General features: G+C 47.0%; 1 protein-coding gene across 1 annotated transcript in view; it reads left to right on the forward strand.

The window, feature by feature from the left end:
* The window catches only part of TUT7 (terminal uridylyl transferase 7), a 60,252-nt gene that overhangs the window by 30,852 nt on the left and 7,876 nt on the right, over window positions 1-21,524 (forward strand). The window contains exons 14-23 of the mRNA XM_066604095.1: window positions 1,772-1,922; window positions 3,562-3,648; window positions 3,814-3,914; window positions 4,011-4,068; window positions 5,030-5,133; window positions 6,198-6,287; window positions 6,382-6,495; window positions 8,184-8,261; window positions 9,865-10,042; window positions 20,336-20,383. Of these exons, the coding sequence (XP_066460192.1) occupies window positions 1,772-1,922; window positions 3,562-3,648; window positions 3,814-3,914; window positions 4,011-4,068; window positions 5,030-5,133; window positions 6,198-6,287; window positions 6,382-6,495; window positions 8,184-8,261; window positions 9,865-10,042; window positions 20,336-20,383 (1,009 nt within the window). The remainder of the gene's footprint in view (window positions 1-1,771; window positions 1,923-3,561; window positions 3,649-3,813; window positions 3,915-4,010; window positions 4,069-5,029; window positions 5,134-6,197; window positions 6,288-6,381; window positions 6,496-8,183; window positions 8,262-9,864; window positions 10,043-20,335; window positions 20,384-21,524) is intronic.

Consider the following 21,524-nt stretch of genomic DNA (forward strand, 5'->3'; position numbering starts at 1 on the left):
GGGGATAGTATCGGGTGACGGAGCACCAAAGGTCTAAAACACCAGAGTGCCGTGTCACAGCAGCGCTTGTGTACAACAGGAGGAAGGGAAGAAGCTGATTGGTGAGCGCCGGTGGGAACTGCCTCTGCCTCCCCGCCTCCACCACTAATCAGTGGTACGTACTGGCGGCAGTGTAAAGGAGAGAGAACTGATCGTGAGTTTCTTCACCTGATCACTTGCACAATCACGTTAAACTCGAGATCTTGCGAACAAACAGCACATTCGCTCTGTAAGACACACTGACTTTTTCCCCCACTTTGGTGGGGTTCGAGGGGAGAGAAGTGCGTCTTATAAAGCGAAAATACGGTATATCTATCAGAGATATAATCTTGTTTACATTAGTCAATAGAAAATGTTTGGAAACCTAATGCTGCGTGTCTCACGTACACGATTTTGTTCTAAAATGCCTTAAAAATAAAAAAAAAAAGCTACGAAGCTTCATTAGAAAAAGACTTTACAGTGAAAGCCACACCTCTTATGTAGAAACGGACAAGGGTATGGAAATGTATGGCTATGCTGTACGTTTAATGTATACGTCAAAAATGTAGATTTCTAGAGATTTTTTTTTTTCTTCATGTATGTTTTGAATGCATACACTAAATGTACATCAAAATCATGATGTGTAGAGCCCCTTAATGCTGGTTTGCTTATCCCCTACTTTCACTGTATTCCCGAGACGTGAATAGTGAGTGGGTTCACCCCAATATGTCTAAGGGACAACTGTCAGGCACTAAATCCTTTCGTTCAGTAAGTGAAGGCGGATCGCATCGGGATCTTTTCTGGCCGTCCACCTTCATTCAGAATAGATTGGCGGCAGTTCATAGATAAATGACTACCTGTTTACAGGAGATGACAGTTGCTTGGTTTTTAGGTGAGCTGAAAACTAAGTGACTTGGACAAGTGAGGGACTCTTTTTACTTGCAGTCGGGTCCTGTGCGCACACGGGGGCGACAGTCGCCTGCAATCGCTCTTTTGATCAATTACGCGGATAACTATTGCTTTTTGTTATGTCTCCCTTCTCAGAAAGTTAGTCTAGAAGTTGTATGCGCCCCAAGATTGTAGTAAAAGTTACAACCTGTCCTCTAAAAACAAGCCGTCGTCTAACTAGATTGACAAAGAAAAAACAGCTTTAAAACGTGTGGCGGCCTTGGAAACACAATGGTTTAGCTCTAGTTGGCTGAGAACGGAGAGGTTATCTCGGTGTAACTCATTGTTGATCCCAGCATGCATTGTACACGGGTATTCAAAGAAGTAAAGCAAAGCTTTTGCAGACTTCTCAACTAGATAGATGGATGTTAACCATTTATAAGGGTATTTCTGGAATCGCCATTTATCACCTATGCATACGATAAATGATCACTGGGGGGGGGGGGGGGGCCTCACTGGTATGATCCCCATCAATCATAAGTGGAGGTCCTCTATGGCAATACCAGAGATGGCAGAGTGCTGTATACACTAAAGTAGCGGAGTACATGCTCAGCCACCACTTCATTCAAGCTCCTCCTCACAGTAAGGGGTTAATGAGGAGGAAGGGGTACAGGGGACCCTGTTCTTGTGATTGGGGAGTTTCCTAGCAATGTGAAAGGTGATAAGTCAATTCTGGGGGGAAAAAACAACCTTTACTGCTTCTTGGATTTAATTTCCAGGATTAAACTTTGCTGTTGAACCTCAATTTTCATCTTTACGTAGATAAATTATTAAAATGTTTTTTTTTCTTCTCTTTGCAATGCAGCTTCCCACTGTAGTGTGTAACTTGTGCAAGAAAGAAGGACATCTGAAGAAGGATTGTCCAGAAGACTTTAAAAAAATAGAACTGGAAGCTTTGCCGCCGCTCACTGCTAAATTCCGACAGCTTTTGGATCAAGTCTGCATCCAGTGTTATGGTGAGTGTTAGTGGATGGGTGCCTCGTGTCCAGCCACTTTGTATGCAGCCATGAACCACGACCTTAAAATGCATGAAGTACGTGGGCTGTAGTAATGGATTTACTAATCCTGTAATATATAGACAGTGCAAACTTAGACGAAGTAGACTGAAAGTGCGCCAAATTATCACGGTGGTTCACCCTAATATAATTTGGTGCGTCTTACTTGTGTACTGCTCACCATGTATTGATTTGCTGTCTTTGTGCCAGAATCTTACCACACCCCTTATCTAGCAAGGCCTTAAAAAAACAAAAAAACTCCTGAATGTGGTGCAATTTTTGGGGAGTGTAAATTGAGCTAGAAATCTGGTGCATTTATCTTAGCAAATCTCTAATGGTGTAGAGTCACTTTGCTTATTTTGTGGTGTTCTTGAGCCATGTGAATCCGTGACTTAATTTACATAGCTGGCTTTCAGAGTCTGCTAGTTGCCGGCCAGTAGCCAGTTACAAATTGCTCCGCCTCACCTTCCCAAACTTAGGATCTGTCGGATCCCACCTCTGGTGCAGTGCATTTTGAGAGTGGGTGGGGGTGTACATACAGTTAGGCCGGTTTCACATCTGCGTTGGAACCTCCAGTCGGAGGTCCAGTTGCACATCTGGCTCAAAAGCTGGGCGGAGACCGAACGGACCTCATTATGGTCAACAAGGCCCGTCGTTGCTGTTCGGTTCCGTCTTGAGACGAAGCTGTTTGGCCGCAGGGTTTCCCCTTTGTGGCTTCCCTATCAGTGCGGGAAACCGGAACCACCGGATGCAGTCGTGAAACCACTCATACTAATAATTGTAGAATGTTGCAGCAGCCTAAAAAGTTTAGTAAGATTGTTTATTTACTCATATTCAGTGTGACTTTGCAATCCCACCTTGGTTCTATTAAGGAGGAGCAGCAAATGTCCTATTGAGTAAATAGAATATCTTTACTAGACTCTTTGGGCTGCTGCAGAATTCTTCAAATATTGGTTACAAATTTTATTCTACATCAGACTGATATTCTGTTTAGTGTTTGGAGCTACCATTCCATTTCCAATAAATAAATCATACTAAATCTTTTTTAACAAAACTATATTGATCTGCTCCGCTTGTTCTGCTCTATAACTTGCCTTCTGTCAATTGCTCTGCATTTTCTATGTGACAGTTCACATTAAAGGGGTTATCCACCTTTGAACTATTGATGGTCAGAATAGGTCCTCAATAGTTTATTTGGTGGGTGTCCACTGCCTGGGAACCCCGCTGATCGTTGGGTGAGTGCGCTCATGCACAGAGCCACTGTGTTGGCAGAAGCTGATGCTCCGTACACACTGCAGTGGCTCAGTTTGGTATTACAGGCACCGTTCCCATTCAGTGTCTTTAATACCAACCTAGGCCGCTGCTGCAGTGTGTACAGAGCCATTGGCTTCTGATAACACAATGGCCTGTATTCCAGTGCATCGGCCAAGCTAAAAGCTGATTGGCAGGGGCCTGATGTGGCGAACCTCCGCTGATCAACTTTTAAAGACCTATCCTGAGGGTGGGCCATCAGTAGTACAAAGGTAGAGAACCCTTCTTTAAATCAGGAAATGTTGTGATTTATAAGAATCTTACCTTTTTGCTGATCTGTCTTGTACAGAGGATTTTCGTCCTACTGCGCTAGAAGATAAAGCACGGGAACACATAAGACATGATCTGGAGGACTTCATCAGGCGGGATTTTAAGGGTAAATATAATCTTACATCTGACATACGTGGCACAGTTGGGATCATATAGATCTCGTTTACACTTCTTTCTACCATGAGCTCGTTGCATGAATGACCATGCCTACTGCTGAGATGGACGGAGACTATTATATTTAACATTAATTGTGTGTTGCTTTTTTTCGTAGGTGCTAGACTCAGTCTGTTTGGTTCTTCAAAAAATGGCTTTGGGTTTAAACAGAGTGACTTGGATATCTGCATGACTTTTGAGGGCCTTGAAACTGCCGAGGTAATTGGAACGTCTTTAGTAAACATACGGTATACAATGAGCACGCTAATGACACATTGACAAAGTTCTGTGGCGTGCATTTTTGTTTTGCCCTAGGAACTGGATTCCATAAGGACTATTGAAGAGTTGGCGAGGCATCTTAGAAGACATCAGGGTAATCTTCAATTGTATAGCGGTGGGCCATAGTGACTAGCTCTGCATTCTGCAGTTTTGGACAACTTGTAACATTAGTCCCAACAACCAGTTAACGTTTTGTATCCAGCCATATTAAACCATTGGGACAAAATGCAGCTGTAATGAGGGCCTCCTTGGGAGTTCTATTACCTGTCAAGTAGAATATTGGCTGGGTTAGGTTACTATTAGGGTGGGGAGGGGTGACTACACTGTCACCTGCTAACTTTTATTGTATATTGGGGCCCTTTACACGGGCCTATAAAGCATTCAGATTCCTGCATCCAGCAGGAATCTTGAACAATTGAGTGTAGATGCTTTCCCCGACTGAACAACAATCGAGAATTCATTAGTTTCTCATTTGTCGTCAAGTTTCTGCACGCATAAAACCGAACAATGGATCAGCCTGTGTAAACAGGCAGTCATTCATTAATGAACGCCTGCCTGTTTACTGTGAATGGAGTAAGGCGGGCCTCGATACCCATTCACTGTATAAAAGTACTAGAACGATATCGCTGGGGTGAGCTGTTGGGCATCTGAACCCAGCAGGTCGTCGCGTGTAAAAAAAAGCCCTTGATCTTGCGTGTTACCGAGAGAACCTGCAAATGGCTCTAAAGTAAGACTAAATGAGTACAGTAGGGGGAAGTCCAAAAAAACCTAAAAACTAATTCTGGCAAAGAAATCACTGATCCACCTCTTTGTGGGGAGTGTTTTTTTTTGGTGCTCATTGATCAAATGGCCTTCAGCCTACTATTCTAGTTCAGTCTTACTCCGGAGCTAGTTACAAGCTCTTTTTTATGCTGGTTACTTGGTAGCGCATAAGCCTAATTGGTCTGCTGTGTATATGCGAAGTTGTGGTGATACAAGCAGCAGCACAGTGACAAGTGAGAGGTGGGAGTGCGGCGCTGGTGGACTACCATAACGGTCTTGTTCTTTGTGTTCAGGTCTGAGGAACATTCTTCCCATTACCACAGCTAAAGTGCCAATTGTAAAATTCTACCATGTAAGAAGTGGACTTGAAGGAGACATCAGTCTATACAACACACTGGTAAGTGCCATATTGTGCTGCAATACTGAAGCGGCTCTTAGGTTTAGTCCGTGTGAAATCACCCCATTTCTAGCGTTGTAGGCTGCAATGCACCTTTCACATGAGACTGAATTGGCTTTCTGCGAACATCTTGTGGAGTTTATTGCATTTTTTTTACTTAAATTACACCTCCTCTGTTAGAAAGTCACAATAACAATTCCGCAAGACATCCTGAATTCCACAGGAGAAAACATTTCTGCTGCAGAATTTAATATAGTTGTTTTTAAGTAAAGAAAAAAACAAAAAAAAACATGAATTTTAACTGCTGCAGAATTCAAGACCCATAGGGATAATAGTGTAACACCGAAATGTCCACTTCATGTCCGTCGTGTGTGTGAAAGGTCCCTAAAGGAGAGGTACTGCGCCTCGCTGCTATTACTTCTGGACTCTGGGTCACAATTAGCATACTAAGGAGTTTATAGAAATCTGTCGGGTACGCGGTCCAATAATTGGAGTGTCTTTAGTATCTTATCTTTGTCAAGTACAATAAAGTTATGCTTACAACTAGAGATGAGCGAGCGTACTCGCTAAGGCAAACTGCTCGAGCGAGTAGGGCCTTATGCGAGTACCTGCCCGCTCGTCTCTAAAGATTCGGGTGCCGGCGGGGAGGAACGGGGGGAGATTTCTCTCTCCCCCACTCCTCCCTGCTCACTCCCGCAACTCCCCGCTCTCCCCCGCCGGCACCCGAATCTTTAGAGACGAGCGGGCAGGTACTCTCATAAGGCACTACTCGCTCGAGTAGTTTGCCTTAGCGAGTACGCTCGCTCATCTCTACTTACAACCAAATCTTGGATGAAAACCTCATGTTGGCATACTCCATGTATTATATGGACGGCCATTTATCAGAATGGCTTCACAGTGGGCCCCTGAGCGGTGGACCCCCTCTATAATGCTCTTGTGTCCTAGTTGGGGTATATGGACAGCGGTTGTGTCGTCTCTCTGAGACAACCCCTTTAAGTCTGTAAATCGCTCCCATTCAAGGTGCCTCGTATACCAACCTTCACCCAATGTTGCTTGTTTTGCAGGCTCTTCATAATACTCGTCTTCTAGCTTCGTATGCTGCGATCGACCCAAGAGTCAAATATCTGTGTTATATTATGAAGGTCTTCACCAAGGTACAGGCTTTGTCTTAAAGGTTTTACTTTAGCATGTTAGTATGCCTATTGACCTAAAAGTATCACGCTTTTTTTTTTTTCTCTACTTCAAAAGATGTGTGACATCGGAGACGCTTCCCGTGGTAGCCTTTCTTCGTATGCATACACCCTTATGGTGCTGTACTTTCTGCAGCAGAGGACTCCACCTGTTATCCCTGTCCTCCAAGAGGTGAGCCACGATTCTTGCTTACATTCTTGGTGATAAAGGGGTTTTCAATATATTCAAGCGTTGATTGCAGTGGGGTGGAGGCAAGATACTGTATGTATGTTATATAAAAAGTACACTCACCTTTCTATCAACGTGCTGTTTCCCCGCTACCACTGTAGTCAGTCTGTTGACTGTGTCTGTAGCGGTCATGTAGTTAATTTACCTGCACGATCGCTGCAGCCACTAGGGGGCACAACATGAGACGTCATCCGTGACATTCTGTAAATAGACCGGGGATTCTACTTTAGAAGCCCAAGTGACATGTTTATGGAATGTCACCGGGCCAGAAGACCTGGTGATGTAACAGGGAAGGTGCCGTGGGGCCAAAACTGTGCTGGCGCCATGGTGAGAATATTACCTCCTTGAGGACATGGCCTATTTTGGCCATAAGGACATGTTGACTTGTGGGGTATTTTTTATCTCCACGTTTCAAAAGCTATATATTTATTTCCCCCATCAGCATGGCCATATGAGGACTTGTTTTTGCGTTTTTTTGTTTTTTTTCAAATGGTACTATTTTATGGGTATGTATAACGTATTGAAATCCTTTTATTTATTTTTTTATGTAGGGCAGGACCCCAATTCTGCTATTGTGTTTTTAGTTTTTTGCAGCATTACTCATACAGCATAAACATGATTTTTCTTTTCTGTGGGTTGGTACGATAGCAACATTATATATCTTTTTGGGGTCTTTCCACTTTTGTACCGTAAAATCCCCATTTTGGATTTTTTTTCTCAAGCTCTGTGAGGGCTTGTTTTTTGCACAACCAGCTATAGTTGTTTGTTTTTCGTGTTTTTTTTTCATATATACCGTATATACCGGCGTATAAGACGACTTTTGAACCCCGAAAAATCTGCTCTGCAGTCGGGGGTCGTCTTATACGCCGGTAATTCAAAAAAAAAAAAAAGTGTAAAAAAAAAAAATTCATTACTCACCTGCCCCGGCGTTCTGTCGCGCTCCGGCAGGATGTCGCTCGCTCCGGCAGGCTGTCGCTCGCTCCTCGTCCCGGCGCAGCATAGCTTTCTGAATGCGGGGCTTGAAATCCCCGCTTCCAGAAAGCTAATACACACGCCGGCAGCCATGACATCATTGAATGGCTGTGATTGGCTAAAGCGCACGTGGCTTCAGCCAATCACACTATTCAATGACATCATTGAATAGTGTGATTGGCTGAAGCCACGTGCGCCTTCAGCCAATCACAGCCATTCAATGCTGTCATGGCTGCCGGCGTGTGTATTAGCTTTCTGGAAGCGGGGATTTCAAGCCCCGCATTCAGAAAGCTATGCTGCGCCGGGACGAGGAGCGAGCGACAGCCTGCCGGAGCGAGCGACATCCTGCCGGAGCGCGACAGAACGCCGGGGCAGGTGAGTAATGAATTTTTTTTTTTTTCTCCACTGAATACCGGCGTATAAGGTGACAGTTGGGGGGTCGTCTTATACGCCCCGTCGCCTTATACGCCGGTATATACGGTAGGTAAAATTTTGGAGTATTTATGGCTTTTTTGATCATTTTTAATGCTTTTTTGGGGGGGGGGGGGGGGGGAGATGTCAAACGAACAAATTAAGCAGTTTGACTGTGGGGTTTTTTCTTTCTTTTATAAACCACGTGTACCTTTTCTTTAACAGTATTATTATTAACCTTATTCTAGATCTACACTAGTGAGTGCAAGCCTGAAATACTGGTTGATGGCTGGAATGTGTATTTCTTTTCCCAAATGGAAGAGTTGGTAAGTCTATGCCCCCCGCCCACCCCAAGACTCCTGCTTTCAGTAATAAGCATGTCCTTCAGAGCGGCGCTTTACATACTTTTTCTTACAAGTGCTCACTTAGATCTAATAATAATGCTTTTAATGTAACTTAACTAGTTAAGCTCATCGTACCTGATGTGCAGTTAGTTTGATGTAATGTGACATTGTAGTTGTATCGTTACACAGAAATATGCAATTTATTTTTAGCATTTTTTGGCTTTATGGACTCTTGTAATATGAAGAGTACTTCCTCATTGGTATTAGTGTAATATGTCTCCACTGGAAGTAGGGATGGAGAGATGGGTTGGCTGGCATGAGTTAAACGGAACGCCTAGAATTGGTGATAGGGTGCACTGGATTGCTGGAGCCCTCATGAACACATGCCGCTGGAAGCAGATTCGGCATTCCCGCTTTGGCTGCTCCTGCTCCTGGGTGGCGAGGTCCTCCAAGAAAACCACCCATTTGCACTCCTGCTGTGGCCGCTGCTGCTGGCCAGCCAGCTCCTCCAGCATTCCCACAAAGCTCCTGGCCCACAGGAATAGATGCCGCTGGAAGCAGTTCCGGCACTCCTGTTGCGGCCACTCCTGCTGCTGCATGCCCAGGTACTACAGCAAGGCAACAAACCTCCCGACACCCACAAACCGATGCCAATGGCAGCTGCTCCTGTACAATTTCGCTGCACCTGCTTCCGCTCCTCAGCGGCTCCTCCAGCAACCGGCCAAACCTCCTGTCCCCACAAACACGTGGTGCTGGAAGCGGCAACTCCCGCTGCGGCTGCTCCTGCTGGGGTCGTACCAAAAATCTCTCAGACAGCCTCCACGAACAAATGCCGCTCAAAGCTTCTCCAGGACTCCCGCTGCGGCCTGTCCTGCTGAGGGTGTTCCAAAATTCTCTCCGGCAGCCAATCCCCAGCTGGGGCGTTACCTGCCCCTGTCTCCACCCACACTGACGGTGGAGACCTATTGCGCTGATACCTTCCTCATTTTGTCTATATGCCGACCATATTTTAATTACCCACTCTTAGCCAAGTTACAAATAGCAATAATATAATCTCCTCTTAGCCTCTATATTACACTGCTAGGCTTGAAGGAAAATTCTCTTGCTTCTTTTAGATATTTCTGCCTGCAGAATATCTTATCCCGTTTTTCATACACAGTAGAACGGATTTACTAATACTGTCTAATAGACAGACAGTGTAAATTTAGAGTAGACAGTCTTAAAATGTGCCAGACTCTTCAGTGGCACATTCTGGCTAATAAATCTGGCACGTCCTTAGACTGCCTAGTATAACTTTATATCGCCTATTGGCTGGCTTAGTTTACGCAAGAATTTTTTGCCAAAATTGTTGTTAATTTCGGCACACTTAGGCCACACCCCTTTTTCCAAAGCCATGGCTCTTTATTGAATGAGTTGCAAATAATTTCCAAAAATATCTAAAAATACAATTTTGCCCCTGTAAACTGGTTAATCTTCAGTAGTAAATCTGCCTATTGAATTTGCATTATTTCTTCTTGAACTTATTCACAATTGAGTAATACGCTTTCCTGTTGTATGGTAAAGACCTAACACAATCTGATTTTAGGCAAAGTACTGGCCAGAATATGGAAAAAATAAGGAGTCTGTTGGGGAACTATGGCTGGGCCTCCTTCGCTTTTACACCGAAGACTTTGATTTTAAGGAACATGTCATCTCAATCCGAAAACTGAGCTTGGTGACCACCTTTAAAAAGCAGTGGACATCCAAGTATATTGTCATTGAAGGTATGTTGAATATATGTAAATTCATCCATATTGGTATTCGGTATGCTCCGCATTCTGACAGATTACTGCGCACACGAGTTTGGTTATAAGTAAACCATGCATACATAACGTTAGCATATTGATGTACAGTATCCCCAACAAAGATAATGGGCAGTAAGTCACACAATGATTGTGGGCCCTTGTATTGATGTGTTCAAATAGTTTGGGCCGCCTGCAGACTGCCGGGTCGGATCGCAGCGGGATGTGGACCCGTGCCCCTGCAGAGTCCTGCGTCTCCTCTTCTCTGTAGGTCATAATTACCTAGCAGCCGGCGTTCGGGTCCCTCATGCTGGTCTCCATCGCTGCTGCAGGCTTCCATGTCCTCCTGCATACCGACAGAGCATTTCTTCCTGGTAGCGGGGCTTGAATACCCTGCCTCCAGCAAGCAATTACTCTGATTGGCTGAGGCAGTGCTCGATGAACCAATCAGAGCCGATGCTCGATTAACCAATCACAGTCATTCAATGATGTCAAGCCCTGCTACCAGGAAGAAATGCTCTGTTGGCGTTCAGGACTACACGAAAGACCGCGACAGAGCTCAGCACGAGGGACCCGAACGCCACCTGCTAGGTGAGTATTAAGACACCCCCTTGAAAAGACATTGTGCCTCTTTTGAGGCAAAAATTAAAGGGGTTGTCCCGCGGCAGCAAGTGGGGTTATACACTTCTGTATGGCCATATTAATGCACTTTGTAATGTACATTGTGCATTAATTATGAGCCATACAGAAGTTATAAAAAGTTTTTTACTTACCTGCTCCGTTGCTAGCGTCCTCGTTCCCATGGAGCCGACTAATTTTCGCCCTCCGATGGCCAAATTAGCCGCGCTTGCGCAGTCCAGGTCTTCTCCTGTTCTCTATGGGGCTCCGTGTAGCTCCGCCCCGTCACGTGCCGATTCCAGCCAATCAGGAGGCTGGAATCGGCAATGGACCGCACAGAAGAGCTGCGGTCCACGGAGGAACAGGATCCCGGCGGCCATCTTCACCGGTAAGTATAGAAGTCACCGGAGCGCGGGGATTAAGGTAAGCGCTCCGGTAAGCTTTCTTTAGGTCCCTGCATCGGGGTTGTCTCGCGCCGAACGGGGGGGGGGTTGAAAAAAAAAAAACCCGTTTCGGCGCGGGACAACCCCTTTAATGTAAGACAGTGTCTTATTTTTGGGGAAACACTGTAGCAAGTTGCAGGACCTGAGACCAGTGGGTGGAGCTATAGCGCTGGCCAGTAAACAAGTGCTATAAATGCTGAAAGTTGTAGGCAACAGTCTAAAAAAAAAAGTTTGTGCCATTTAACCCGTTCACTACCTTAGACCACCAGGGGAGTTTTTAATTTTGTATGAAATATATTTTCCTATTTTCTGTTTTAAGGATGTGTTCACACGTTGCTGATTTGCTGCAGGTTTTGGTGCGGACTGCAGCAGGTTTCCTCAATCTAATTTGAATGCAACTGAAAGGTTGAAATCTGCTGCAGATCTGCACCAAAATGTGGGACAAAGGGGGGCGTGGCTAAGCGGCCATGAAGAACAGTCGCACCTAAAGGCAGCTCCGTGGAGACCCCATTAATCCTGTCACATCCTTCCTTCCCTGAGGCACTAAACTTAAGTACTGGCGCCCGGAGACTGCACTGGTGCCGGTGGTCGTGCTGGCGGGGTCCCTGGTGCAACTTCTGGGCTGTTTTGAGTGAGAGGCGGGAGGTCCGGACCTGGGCCTGCATGCTACACGTGCCGCGCGCTGGGAGACCGGCCCACGTGGAACACGGCGACAGGAGAGATAACGCTGCGGCTCCCTCCCTGCTGAGCATCCCTGAAGCAACTGGTGGGTGAGATCCACGATACGGACAGGGAGCTGAGTGTCGGGTGCAGTGCGGCACCTCCCCCACCTTTGCCTGAGAGGCTGCGGGGGAGCGCGGGGACGCTGACGGGCACTCACCAGCCCTGCAGGCAGAACACTGACGTGGAGGCTGGGAGGTGAACGGTGACGGGGCTGGGATTCTCCTCGGGAGTCCCTTACTGCTGCGGAGGCTGAGAGTGGGTGCCGAGGCTGAGGAGACGGCCCCTCCTCCATCCTGACAGGCGGCTGCTGCTTAGCTGAAGCGTGGGGGAGGAAAACTGCTACAGCACACAGCGGGAGACTGAGAATCCCGGGCGGGCTCTCTCCAGCTTCAAACAGACCAGCTCTGTGGGGGGCTTTACAGCATCCTGAGGTCACAGCACGGCTAGCAATCAAGTTACTGCACTACTACTCCCAGTGGACAGACATCAGCTGGAGGTAGGCACTGTATTACTACTACTCCCAGTGGACACTTGTAGCTAGAGAGTCATTTTGCCACTATTGCTACTCCCAGCGGACACGTCACTGCTGGAGATAGAGCCACTCTGCCACCACTACTACTGCTCCTAGCGGACACGTCACTGCTGGAGATAGAGCCACTCTGCCACCACTACTACTGCTCCTAGCGGACACGTCACTGCTGCAGATAGAGCCACTCTGCCACCACTACTACTGCTCCTAGCGGACACGTCACTGCTGCAGATAGAGCCACTCTGCCACCACTACTACTGCTCCTAGCGGACACGTCACTGCTGCAGATAGAGCCACTCTGCCACCACTACTACTGCTCCTAGCGGACACGTCACTGCTGCAGATAGAGCCACTCTGCCACCACTACTACTGCTCCTACCGGACACGTCACTGCTGGAGATAGAGCCACTCTGCCACCACTACTACTGCTCCTAGCGGACACGTCACTGCTGGAGATAGAGCCACTCTGCCACCACTACTACTGCTCCTAGCGGACACGTCACTGCTGCAGATAGAGCCACTCTGCCACCACTACTACTGCTCCTAGCGGACACGTCACTGCTGCAGATAGAGCCACTCTGCCACCACTACTACTGCTCCTAGCGGACACGTCACTGCTGCAGATAGAGCCACTCTGCCACCACTACTACTGCTCCTAGCGGACACGTCACTGCTGCAGATAGAGCCACTCTGCCACCACTACTACTGCTCCTAGCGGACACGTCACTGCTGCAGATAGAGCCACTTTGCCACCACTACTACTGCTCCTAGCGGACACGTCACTGCTGGAGATAGAGCCACTCTGCCACCACTACTACTGCTCCTAGCGGACACGTCACTGCTGCAGATAGAGCCACTCTGCCACCACTACTACTGCTCCTAGCGGACACGTCACTGCTGCAGATAGAGCCACTTTGCCACCACTACTACTGCTCCTAGCGGACACGTCACTGCTGCAGATAGAGCCACTTTGCCACCACTACTACTGCTCCTAGCGGACACGTCACTGCTGGAGATAGAGCCACTCTGCCACCACTACTACTGCTCCTAGCGGACACGTCACTGCTGCAGATAGAGCCACTTTGCCACCACTACTACTGCTCCTAGCGGACACGTCACTGCTGGAGATAGAGCCACTCTGCCACCACTACTACTGCTCCTAGCGGACACGTCACTGCTGCAGATAGAGCCACTTTGCCACCACTACTACTGCTCCTAGCGGACACGTCACTGCTGGAGATAGAGCCACTCTGCCACCACTACTACTGCTCCTAGCGGACACGTCACTGCTGCAGATAGAGCCACTCTGCCACCACTACTACTGCTCCTAGCGGACACGTCACTGCTGCAGATAGAGCCACTCTGCCACCACTACTACTGCTCCTAGCGGACACGTCACTGCTGGAGATAGAGCCACTCTGCCACCACTACTACTGCTCCTAGCGGACACGTCACTGCTGGAGATAGAGCCACTCTGCCACCACTACTACTGCTCCTAGCGGACACGTCACTGCTGCAGATAGAGCCACTCTGCCACCACTACTACTGCTCCTAGCGGACACGTCACTGCTGCAGATAGAGCCACTCTGCCACCACTACTACTGCTCCTAGCGGACACGTCACTGCTGCAGATAGAGCCACTCTGCCACCACTACTACTGCTCCTAGCGGACACGTCACTGCTGGAGACAGATATTCTGCTACTACTACTCCTAGTGGACGCATTACAGCTACAGATAGAGTGACTCTGCTGCTGCTACTACTACTCCTAGCGGACACATTACAACTAGAAACAGGGCCATTCTACTACTAATCCTAGCGGACGCACACAGTGGAAGAGAGAGCTGTTCTGCTACTACTACTCCCCCCAACGGACACATCACGGCTGGGGAGAGGGGACACTTCACCACTCCTAGAGGACACAACCCAGCTGGAAATAGTCACTCTAGTACTCCTCCTAGCGGACGCATCGCAGCTGGAAATAGTGTCACTTCACCACTACTACCACTCCAAACGGTCATACCACAGCTGGAGATAGTTTTTCTAGTACTACCACTCCTGGTGATCACAACCCAGCTGGAGCCAGTGACACTTTCTACCTAAAAAGACCTGTGTATGCCTTTAGTGTACCCCAGTAGAGTGGGTGACATCAGACTTAGTGGTGGGTCCTGCTGACCGCAATCATATCGACACCGGTGTCCTGCCGGCGAGGGAGCCGTAGAACCTCAAAAATGAGCCGCAAATCTAATATACCAATAGCAGAGCGGCTACGTGAATTTGCTCACGAACAACCTGATGATGCTAGCCACGCACCCTCTGATCCACTGAAACGGCCACCCCCCTCGCCAGGCTCTAGCACGCTTCTACCCTCTGACTCAGAACCTACACTACGGCAAGTTACGGCCCAACTGCTAGATGCCATTAAAGGTTCTACTACCTCATTAACGAGCAAAATTGAGGAAGTTAAAATTGACGTGGGCCTCCTACGACAGGATATGCAGAATCTTAGGGAGCGAGTCGGAGAGACTGAGGCCCGCATCTCACAGGTGGAAGATACTCTAACTCCAATACCAGCTAAATTGACCGAAGTGGAGAAGATGGCCGGTCTATGGTCTCAACGAGCTGATGACCTCGAAAACAGACTAAGAAGAAACAATCTTCGAATCTTAGGCCTGCCGGAGCGTGTTGAGGGACAAAACCCGTGTGCGTTTATGGAGGGGTGGCTGAAAGACCTTCTTCCAGAGGCGGCCTTTTCTTCGGCCTTCGCCATTGAACGGGCACATAGAGTTCCATCTCGGCCCCCACCTCCGGGTGCCCCACCGCGACCGATGCTGGCACGATTACTCAGTAGCAGGGACAGAGACGCCGCCCTACAAGCTGCTAGACGTAAAGGGGCACTTAAATTCAACAACACCACCGTCTCCATTTTTCCCGACTTCTCGGCCACTCTTCAAAAAACGAGGGCATCCTTTGTCAACGTCAAGCGTCGGCTGAGAGAAGCTGCTATCCAGTATTCCATGATGTATCCTGCCCGTCTGCGAGTCATTCATGGCGACCGCACTATCTTCTTCTCTACACCTGCGGAGGCTGAGACCTGGTTGGAGCGACTCCCGGGATCGCCCAGACGTTGACCTGGAGCTCCAGGAGTTCAAGAACTGGTAACCTAAGTGTTGTAACCCTGTCGGAGGTCTGCCCTCTCTACCTCGTATTTAACACCTTCAACTCCCTTCTGTTCCCCTACCCTGTGTGGACTGGGCAGTACTACATGACAGAGACCTTTTGGGACTTCTTCTCCCACGCCTCAGGGAATTATCATTATAACGGTTATATATGTTTTTCCGGGATCCACGGACTTTATGCTTGGTGCGAAATGTGAGATTGTGCCCTATATATTGCCATCTGAAAGGTGCACTCTCTCCCCCTATATTTACTATGTTGCATGAACTAAATACCAATGTTCTCCTCATTCTAAGTAATCGGGCACACATGCAACTTCAAGTTTGGTTTATAACGTTTAGTTATGTTTTTTTTCAAGTTTTGCAAGGATTGGTGCAGCACAATGTATGGATATGTGATTGGAGGGGATTTGTAGAGGTTGGGATGCTCCTGGGCCACTACTGGGGGTCCACCTCCTTTAACTTAGGGATTATCCTACTACTACATGTAAAGTATAATATTAATGTCTAATTTCACTATGCTGTCCTGGAATGTCCGGGGGCTGGGCTCTCCCAGAAAACGCTCTATGGTTTTCTCACAGGTGAGGCGCTGTAACCCGCATATTACATGTCTCCAGGAGACCCATCTGACTCCAGAGTCTATATCATGGTTGCGTAAGCCCTGGGTCCAGTGGTCCATCCACGCTACCCACACTTCATACTCCAGGGGAGTATCCATCCTGATACACAAGCGACTTAGATGGGAGCCTGGTCGGACCCTGAGAGACCCTGAGGGGAGATATGTCTTTATACAGGCCTGGGTTGAGTCAAATCCATATGTTATCCTTGGGGTCTACCTGCCGCCACCGGCAAACCTGACTGTCCTTCATCAGGCAGCCCAGTTTGCGGCTCAGTTCCCAAACGCTGCTGTTGTCTGTATGGGTGATTTTAACATGTTGCTTGACATAACATTAGATAAATTTAGCACTACTCTGCCAATTTCTATTAACCCACACCCTACAACACTAACTACATTTTCTCAGGAGGTAGGCTGGCAGGAGGTTTGGAGAGCTAAACATCTAGCGGATCGGGAGTTTTCGTGCCACTCAGCCGGCAGCAACTCTCTGTCACGCATTGATTACATTTTCGGTAACGCCCGTGCTTGTTCAACAGTAGCGAAAGTACAATACCTTCCTAGGGGTGTGTCGGACCATTCTCCCCTTTGGGCTGAATTTGCTATAGCAAATAGTAAGACTAATAGACATGGTTGGAGAATACATCCCTTCTGGCTAAGTCTATTTGACCCACACGATCGTATTCCCGACCAGCTTGCCACCTTTCTTGAAATAAATAGCCCTGATACTGACCCGGCACTACTCTGGGAGACCCTTAAGGCCTTTCTCAGAGGCTGCCTTCGCTCCTCTATATCATTTATTAAACGCAATACTTCCCGATGTGAGCAGGAGATGGCATCCGAATATTCCAAATTGGAAGCGACTTATGTCGCAGACCCCTCAGATGACAATAGAACAAGGTGGTTGAGTCAGGGAAGACAATATCTCATATATCTGCAGGAGAAGGCCCGTAGGTCTACTTTCTTTGCTAAGCAAAAATATTATGAACAAGGTAATCAATCCAGCAGCTTGCTGGCTCTGTTAGTCCATCAGAATTCAGCGTCTCCCTCTATACTACGTATCAAATCTGATTCCGGAGAAGTCCTTATTGACGGGGATCAGATTGGGATGCGATTTCAACAGTTCTACACTGAGTTGTACAACACCAAATTCCAGCATTCTCAGGACACCCTGAACAATTTCCTAAATAAGCCTACATTCCCGACACTCACACAGGACCAACAAGCATTTATGGATGCACCCTTTACCCTGACTGAATTAACGGAAGCGCTTTCGGGAATGTCCAACGGTAGATCGCCAGGCCCTGATGGCATTCCAATTGAGGTATATGCCAAATACCAAGACATATTGCTCCCTACATTACTTGCAACATACAATGCGGCCTATGAGAACGGAGATCTCCCTCCATCCTTCTACGAAGCAACAATAGTATTAATTCTAAAACCGGATAAAGATCCCCTAGACTGTGGTTCCTACAGGCCAATTTCCCTACTTAATACTGATTACAAACTCCTAACTAAAATGCTGGCTAATCGTCTCAATACCATAATACTGGATTTAATCCACCCGGATCAAACTGGATTTATGCCCGGAAAATCCACTAGAGAGAATTTGAGGAGGGCCCAAGTGGTGACGCAGATAGGGGCGGCCAGAGAAGAGGATTGGGCCTTGGCCTCCTTAGATGCAGCAAAGGCATTCGATTCCATTGAATGGCCCTTTCTCTTCCAAGTTTTACGGAGATTTGGTTTCGGCGAGACTTTTATACGCTGGATCACTCTTCTGTACAAATCCCCCCTAGCAGCTATTTCCATTAATGGATCCTGTTCTCCCTACTTCCGACTACATAGAGGAACTAGACAGGGGTGTCCCCTCTCCCCCATACTATTTGCCCTGGCCATTGAGCCGTTGGCAATGATTCTACGAGAAACCAAGTTATATAGGGGTGTCACAGTGGGGGATAGGGAAGATCGAGTGGCTTTATATGCCGATGATCTCTTGCTTTTCTTGGCGGACCCTGAGGCAACCCTCCCCCATGTGATAAATCTTATTAATACTTTTGGTGAATTCTCGGGCCTTCAAATCAACTGGACTAAATCAGCCCTGATGCCTGTTTCTCGTGAGAGTCGTCTGGGCGATATTGACTCACTTTGCGGCCTCCGGATCTCAAACCAGTTTAAATACTTGGGGTTACAGATAACCAATGATGTGGGAAAGTCTCTAGAGCTAAATGTATACCCCCTCATAGATTTATTCAGGTCTAAGTTTAAAATATGGGGCTCCCTACCGCTCTCGGTAGCGGGGCGAATCAATCTTATCAAACTAATAGTATTACCAAAATGCTTATACATAATGCAGCATGCGTCGCTGCATATCCCGTCCCGCTTCTTTAAATCCATGCAGTCCCTGATGTCTTCCTTTATTTGGGGAAATTCCCGCCCCAAACTACGAATCTCTACGCTTCAGAGGCCGAAGCAAGACGCGGGCGCTGCCCTGCCAGATTTGTTCATTTACTATGTGGCAGGCCAGCTAATTCACTTGAGAAGCTGGCTGAGTGATGACCCTCTCCCCAACTCTGAGGCGCATCTGGCACATTATCTTAAAATCCCTAGATTGTGGCCCCTGCTGGAATCTCCTTCTACCCTAACAGGCAAAATGCTACCAATTCATAGGTTGGCCTCTCAGGTCTGGCGGCAGGCCAAGTCAATTGGCAATTTTATGGACATAATAGCTGACACTCCCCTTTGGCGTAATCATGGGCTCCCAGAATTACTCCGACTGGAGGACGCTCACATTTGGGAACAATATGGCATCCGGACCCTGGCAGACCTCTATCCACAGAACACCCTGTCCTCATTTGAGCAGCTACAAAATAAATATGATCTGCCCCGTTCCCATTTTTATAGATTTCTCCAGGTCAGACACGCTTTGGAGGCGCAGTTCCCGCCACCCAGACCTGCTATTTCTCATTACCCCTTAATAGGCATCCTTCGCTCCCAAGGCCCCCGGGGCCTCATATCGGCACTATACTCCCACCTCATCTCAATACGAGCCTCTCAGGATATACCCTCTGCCCTAACAAAATGGAGGACACTGATACCGACACTAACAGACGATACGTTCCAAGAGCTCCTGGAATCTCCTCTATATGTATCCCCAGCAGCCAATAATAAAATGATCCAGCTGTATATAGTGTATCAGTGCTATCTCACTCCAGCGAGATTGTACAAAATGGGCAGAATACAGTCTACAAACTGCATTAGGTGTTCCTGCGAATATTCAGATTTTTGGCACATGATGTGGGAGTGTCCTGTTATTGAAAGTTTCTGGGGGGAGGTCACAGGTTTCCTCTCTGAACTTGTGGAAGTCCCTGTTCCACCGAGCCCAGAGATCTGCTTATTTGGAATACTAGATGAAGAAAGCTGGCAACACCATAAAAAGATTTTTCTGAGGGAATCTTTGTTCCTTGCTAGAAAAACGATTGCATTGCGGTGGATGGATCGTAAGAACCCCTCACTCTCAATGTGGAGGAAGCTGGTCAATTCGGTGGTGCCATATAATTATATAGTCTACAAGGGACGCAAGTGTCCTGAGAAATTTGATAAAGTGTGGGGTCTGTGGTGCGATTCCCCCCTCACGTTATATTCACCACAATTAATGGCTTCATCCATTCTGGAGCTCAGACGTGCCCCATAGTGGATACATGTTCTGGAGCGGGACCTGTGGCCTCGGAGATTTGGCTTCTGTGTACCTGATCAGGTTTTACAGAATTAATGTGTTATCTATGTTGTACTGCATTGACTGAACCTTTATACCAACCTAATTATACAGTTATGTGTATTATCTACGTGCTGCACCTTCCTGCGATTGTAAGTTTCTCTATGCTATTTAATTTTCAATAAAACGAGTTTAAAAAAAAAAAAATGTGGGACAAAATCCCCAGCAAGTCGCTAACGTCTGAACGCAACCTAAACCGGATGTGTTCTATAGTCACATGTCTTAGTTTTTTTTCTATATTGCGCTATCTTTTTAGACTATGGGCCCTGTGTAATAGTGATGAAGTAGTATGAACTTAACATTATTGTTGACCACTGATTAAAGCTTGTATCTATATGTACTGCAGTACAGAACATACTGATTGCTTTTTTTTTTCCTTTTATAAAAAAAAAAAAATAGATCCTTTTGACTTGACTCACAATCTTGGAGCTGGATTATCCAGGAAGAGTAAGTATTTATAATGTGTATATTGTACCATACTATTATATCCTCCTGTATGGCCACTTTATTAGAGACACTACAAATAGATAGAAAAGCCACTCATCACAAGATGGGATCAGTGAATGTAGATAAGCAGGTGCAGGGAAGAAAACCGCTCGCTGCAGCAGCAAACCAGCAGGTTACAGAAAAACAGGACTTCCAGCACTAACACAAATATAATGTAGCTTTTATTGCACCTTCTAAAAGGCAATGCAGTGGGAAGTAGAAGATAAAAGCAGGAACGCTTACATGTTTCAAGCCATATAATCCTGACTTCCAGGGTTTTACAATCCGTGAGAAAATCCTCCACGTTCTGTACATTTGCGTGATGCACAGAACTCATGTGACGTTATACACAGGCGGTTCACCTCACACGGATAGTGCTAGAGAAAATTAATGAAGCATATTCCATTTTTGTGTGACTGCGGCTCAGGAATCGTCCATTACTCGCTATACGGGAGGCCAAAAATTGCATCACACTTGCATGTATATGCGATTTCCCTTCAAGTATGATGCGATTGTTACTTTTTTTTTAACTAACCACTGCCCACCGCTCATGTGAGCACCAATTAATTAGGTGGCCTACAATACTAAATCTTCACATGGCTCAGTTCATGGAGTCACAATATGCCAGAACTTAAATGCCAGCAAATATCCGCTATGGTCATGCTCTTAATGTACAAGAGGTCAGACGGAAGGTTCAAACCCCTCAGATGTTGACTGGGAAAAAAGGGAAGCCTAGTGGATTGTGTCCGATTCCTCCAACCCTTCCACCCCCTTCAAGGGTTTATTAACCCTCTTTTTGGTCTAAGGACCAATATAATTTGGATACAATCTCAGTGGCTTCAGAGAAGGCCTAGTCTAGCCGGGAGAATGGCCGAGAATGGTGTGATCGAGGAAAACAAGGGATCTTGAATACAAGGCTGGTGATCCAACTAGTGGGTCCTAACACACAACTTGTCCTTCCTTAGCACAGATGGGCTATGACAGCCGACAACCAGTTTGAGTGCCATTCGTCCATGAAGTAGGCTGGAATAGGATATGTCATGAGTTACATGGACCAGTAGTCCATATGTATAGCCCCATAGGCTAGAACGGGGCCATGTGC

The sequence above is a fragment of the Eleutherodactylus coqui genome, chromosome 5 (genome assembly GCF_035609145.1).
Source record: "Eleutherodactylus coqui strain aEleCoq1 chromosome 5, aEleCoq1.hap1, whole genome shotgun sequence".
In the NCBI taxonomy this organism is placed as follows: Eukaryota; Metazoa; Chordata; class Amphibia; order Anura; family Eleutherodactylidae; genus Eleutherodactylus; species Eleutherodactylus coqui.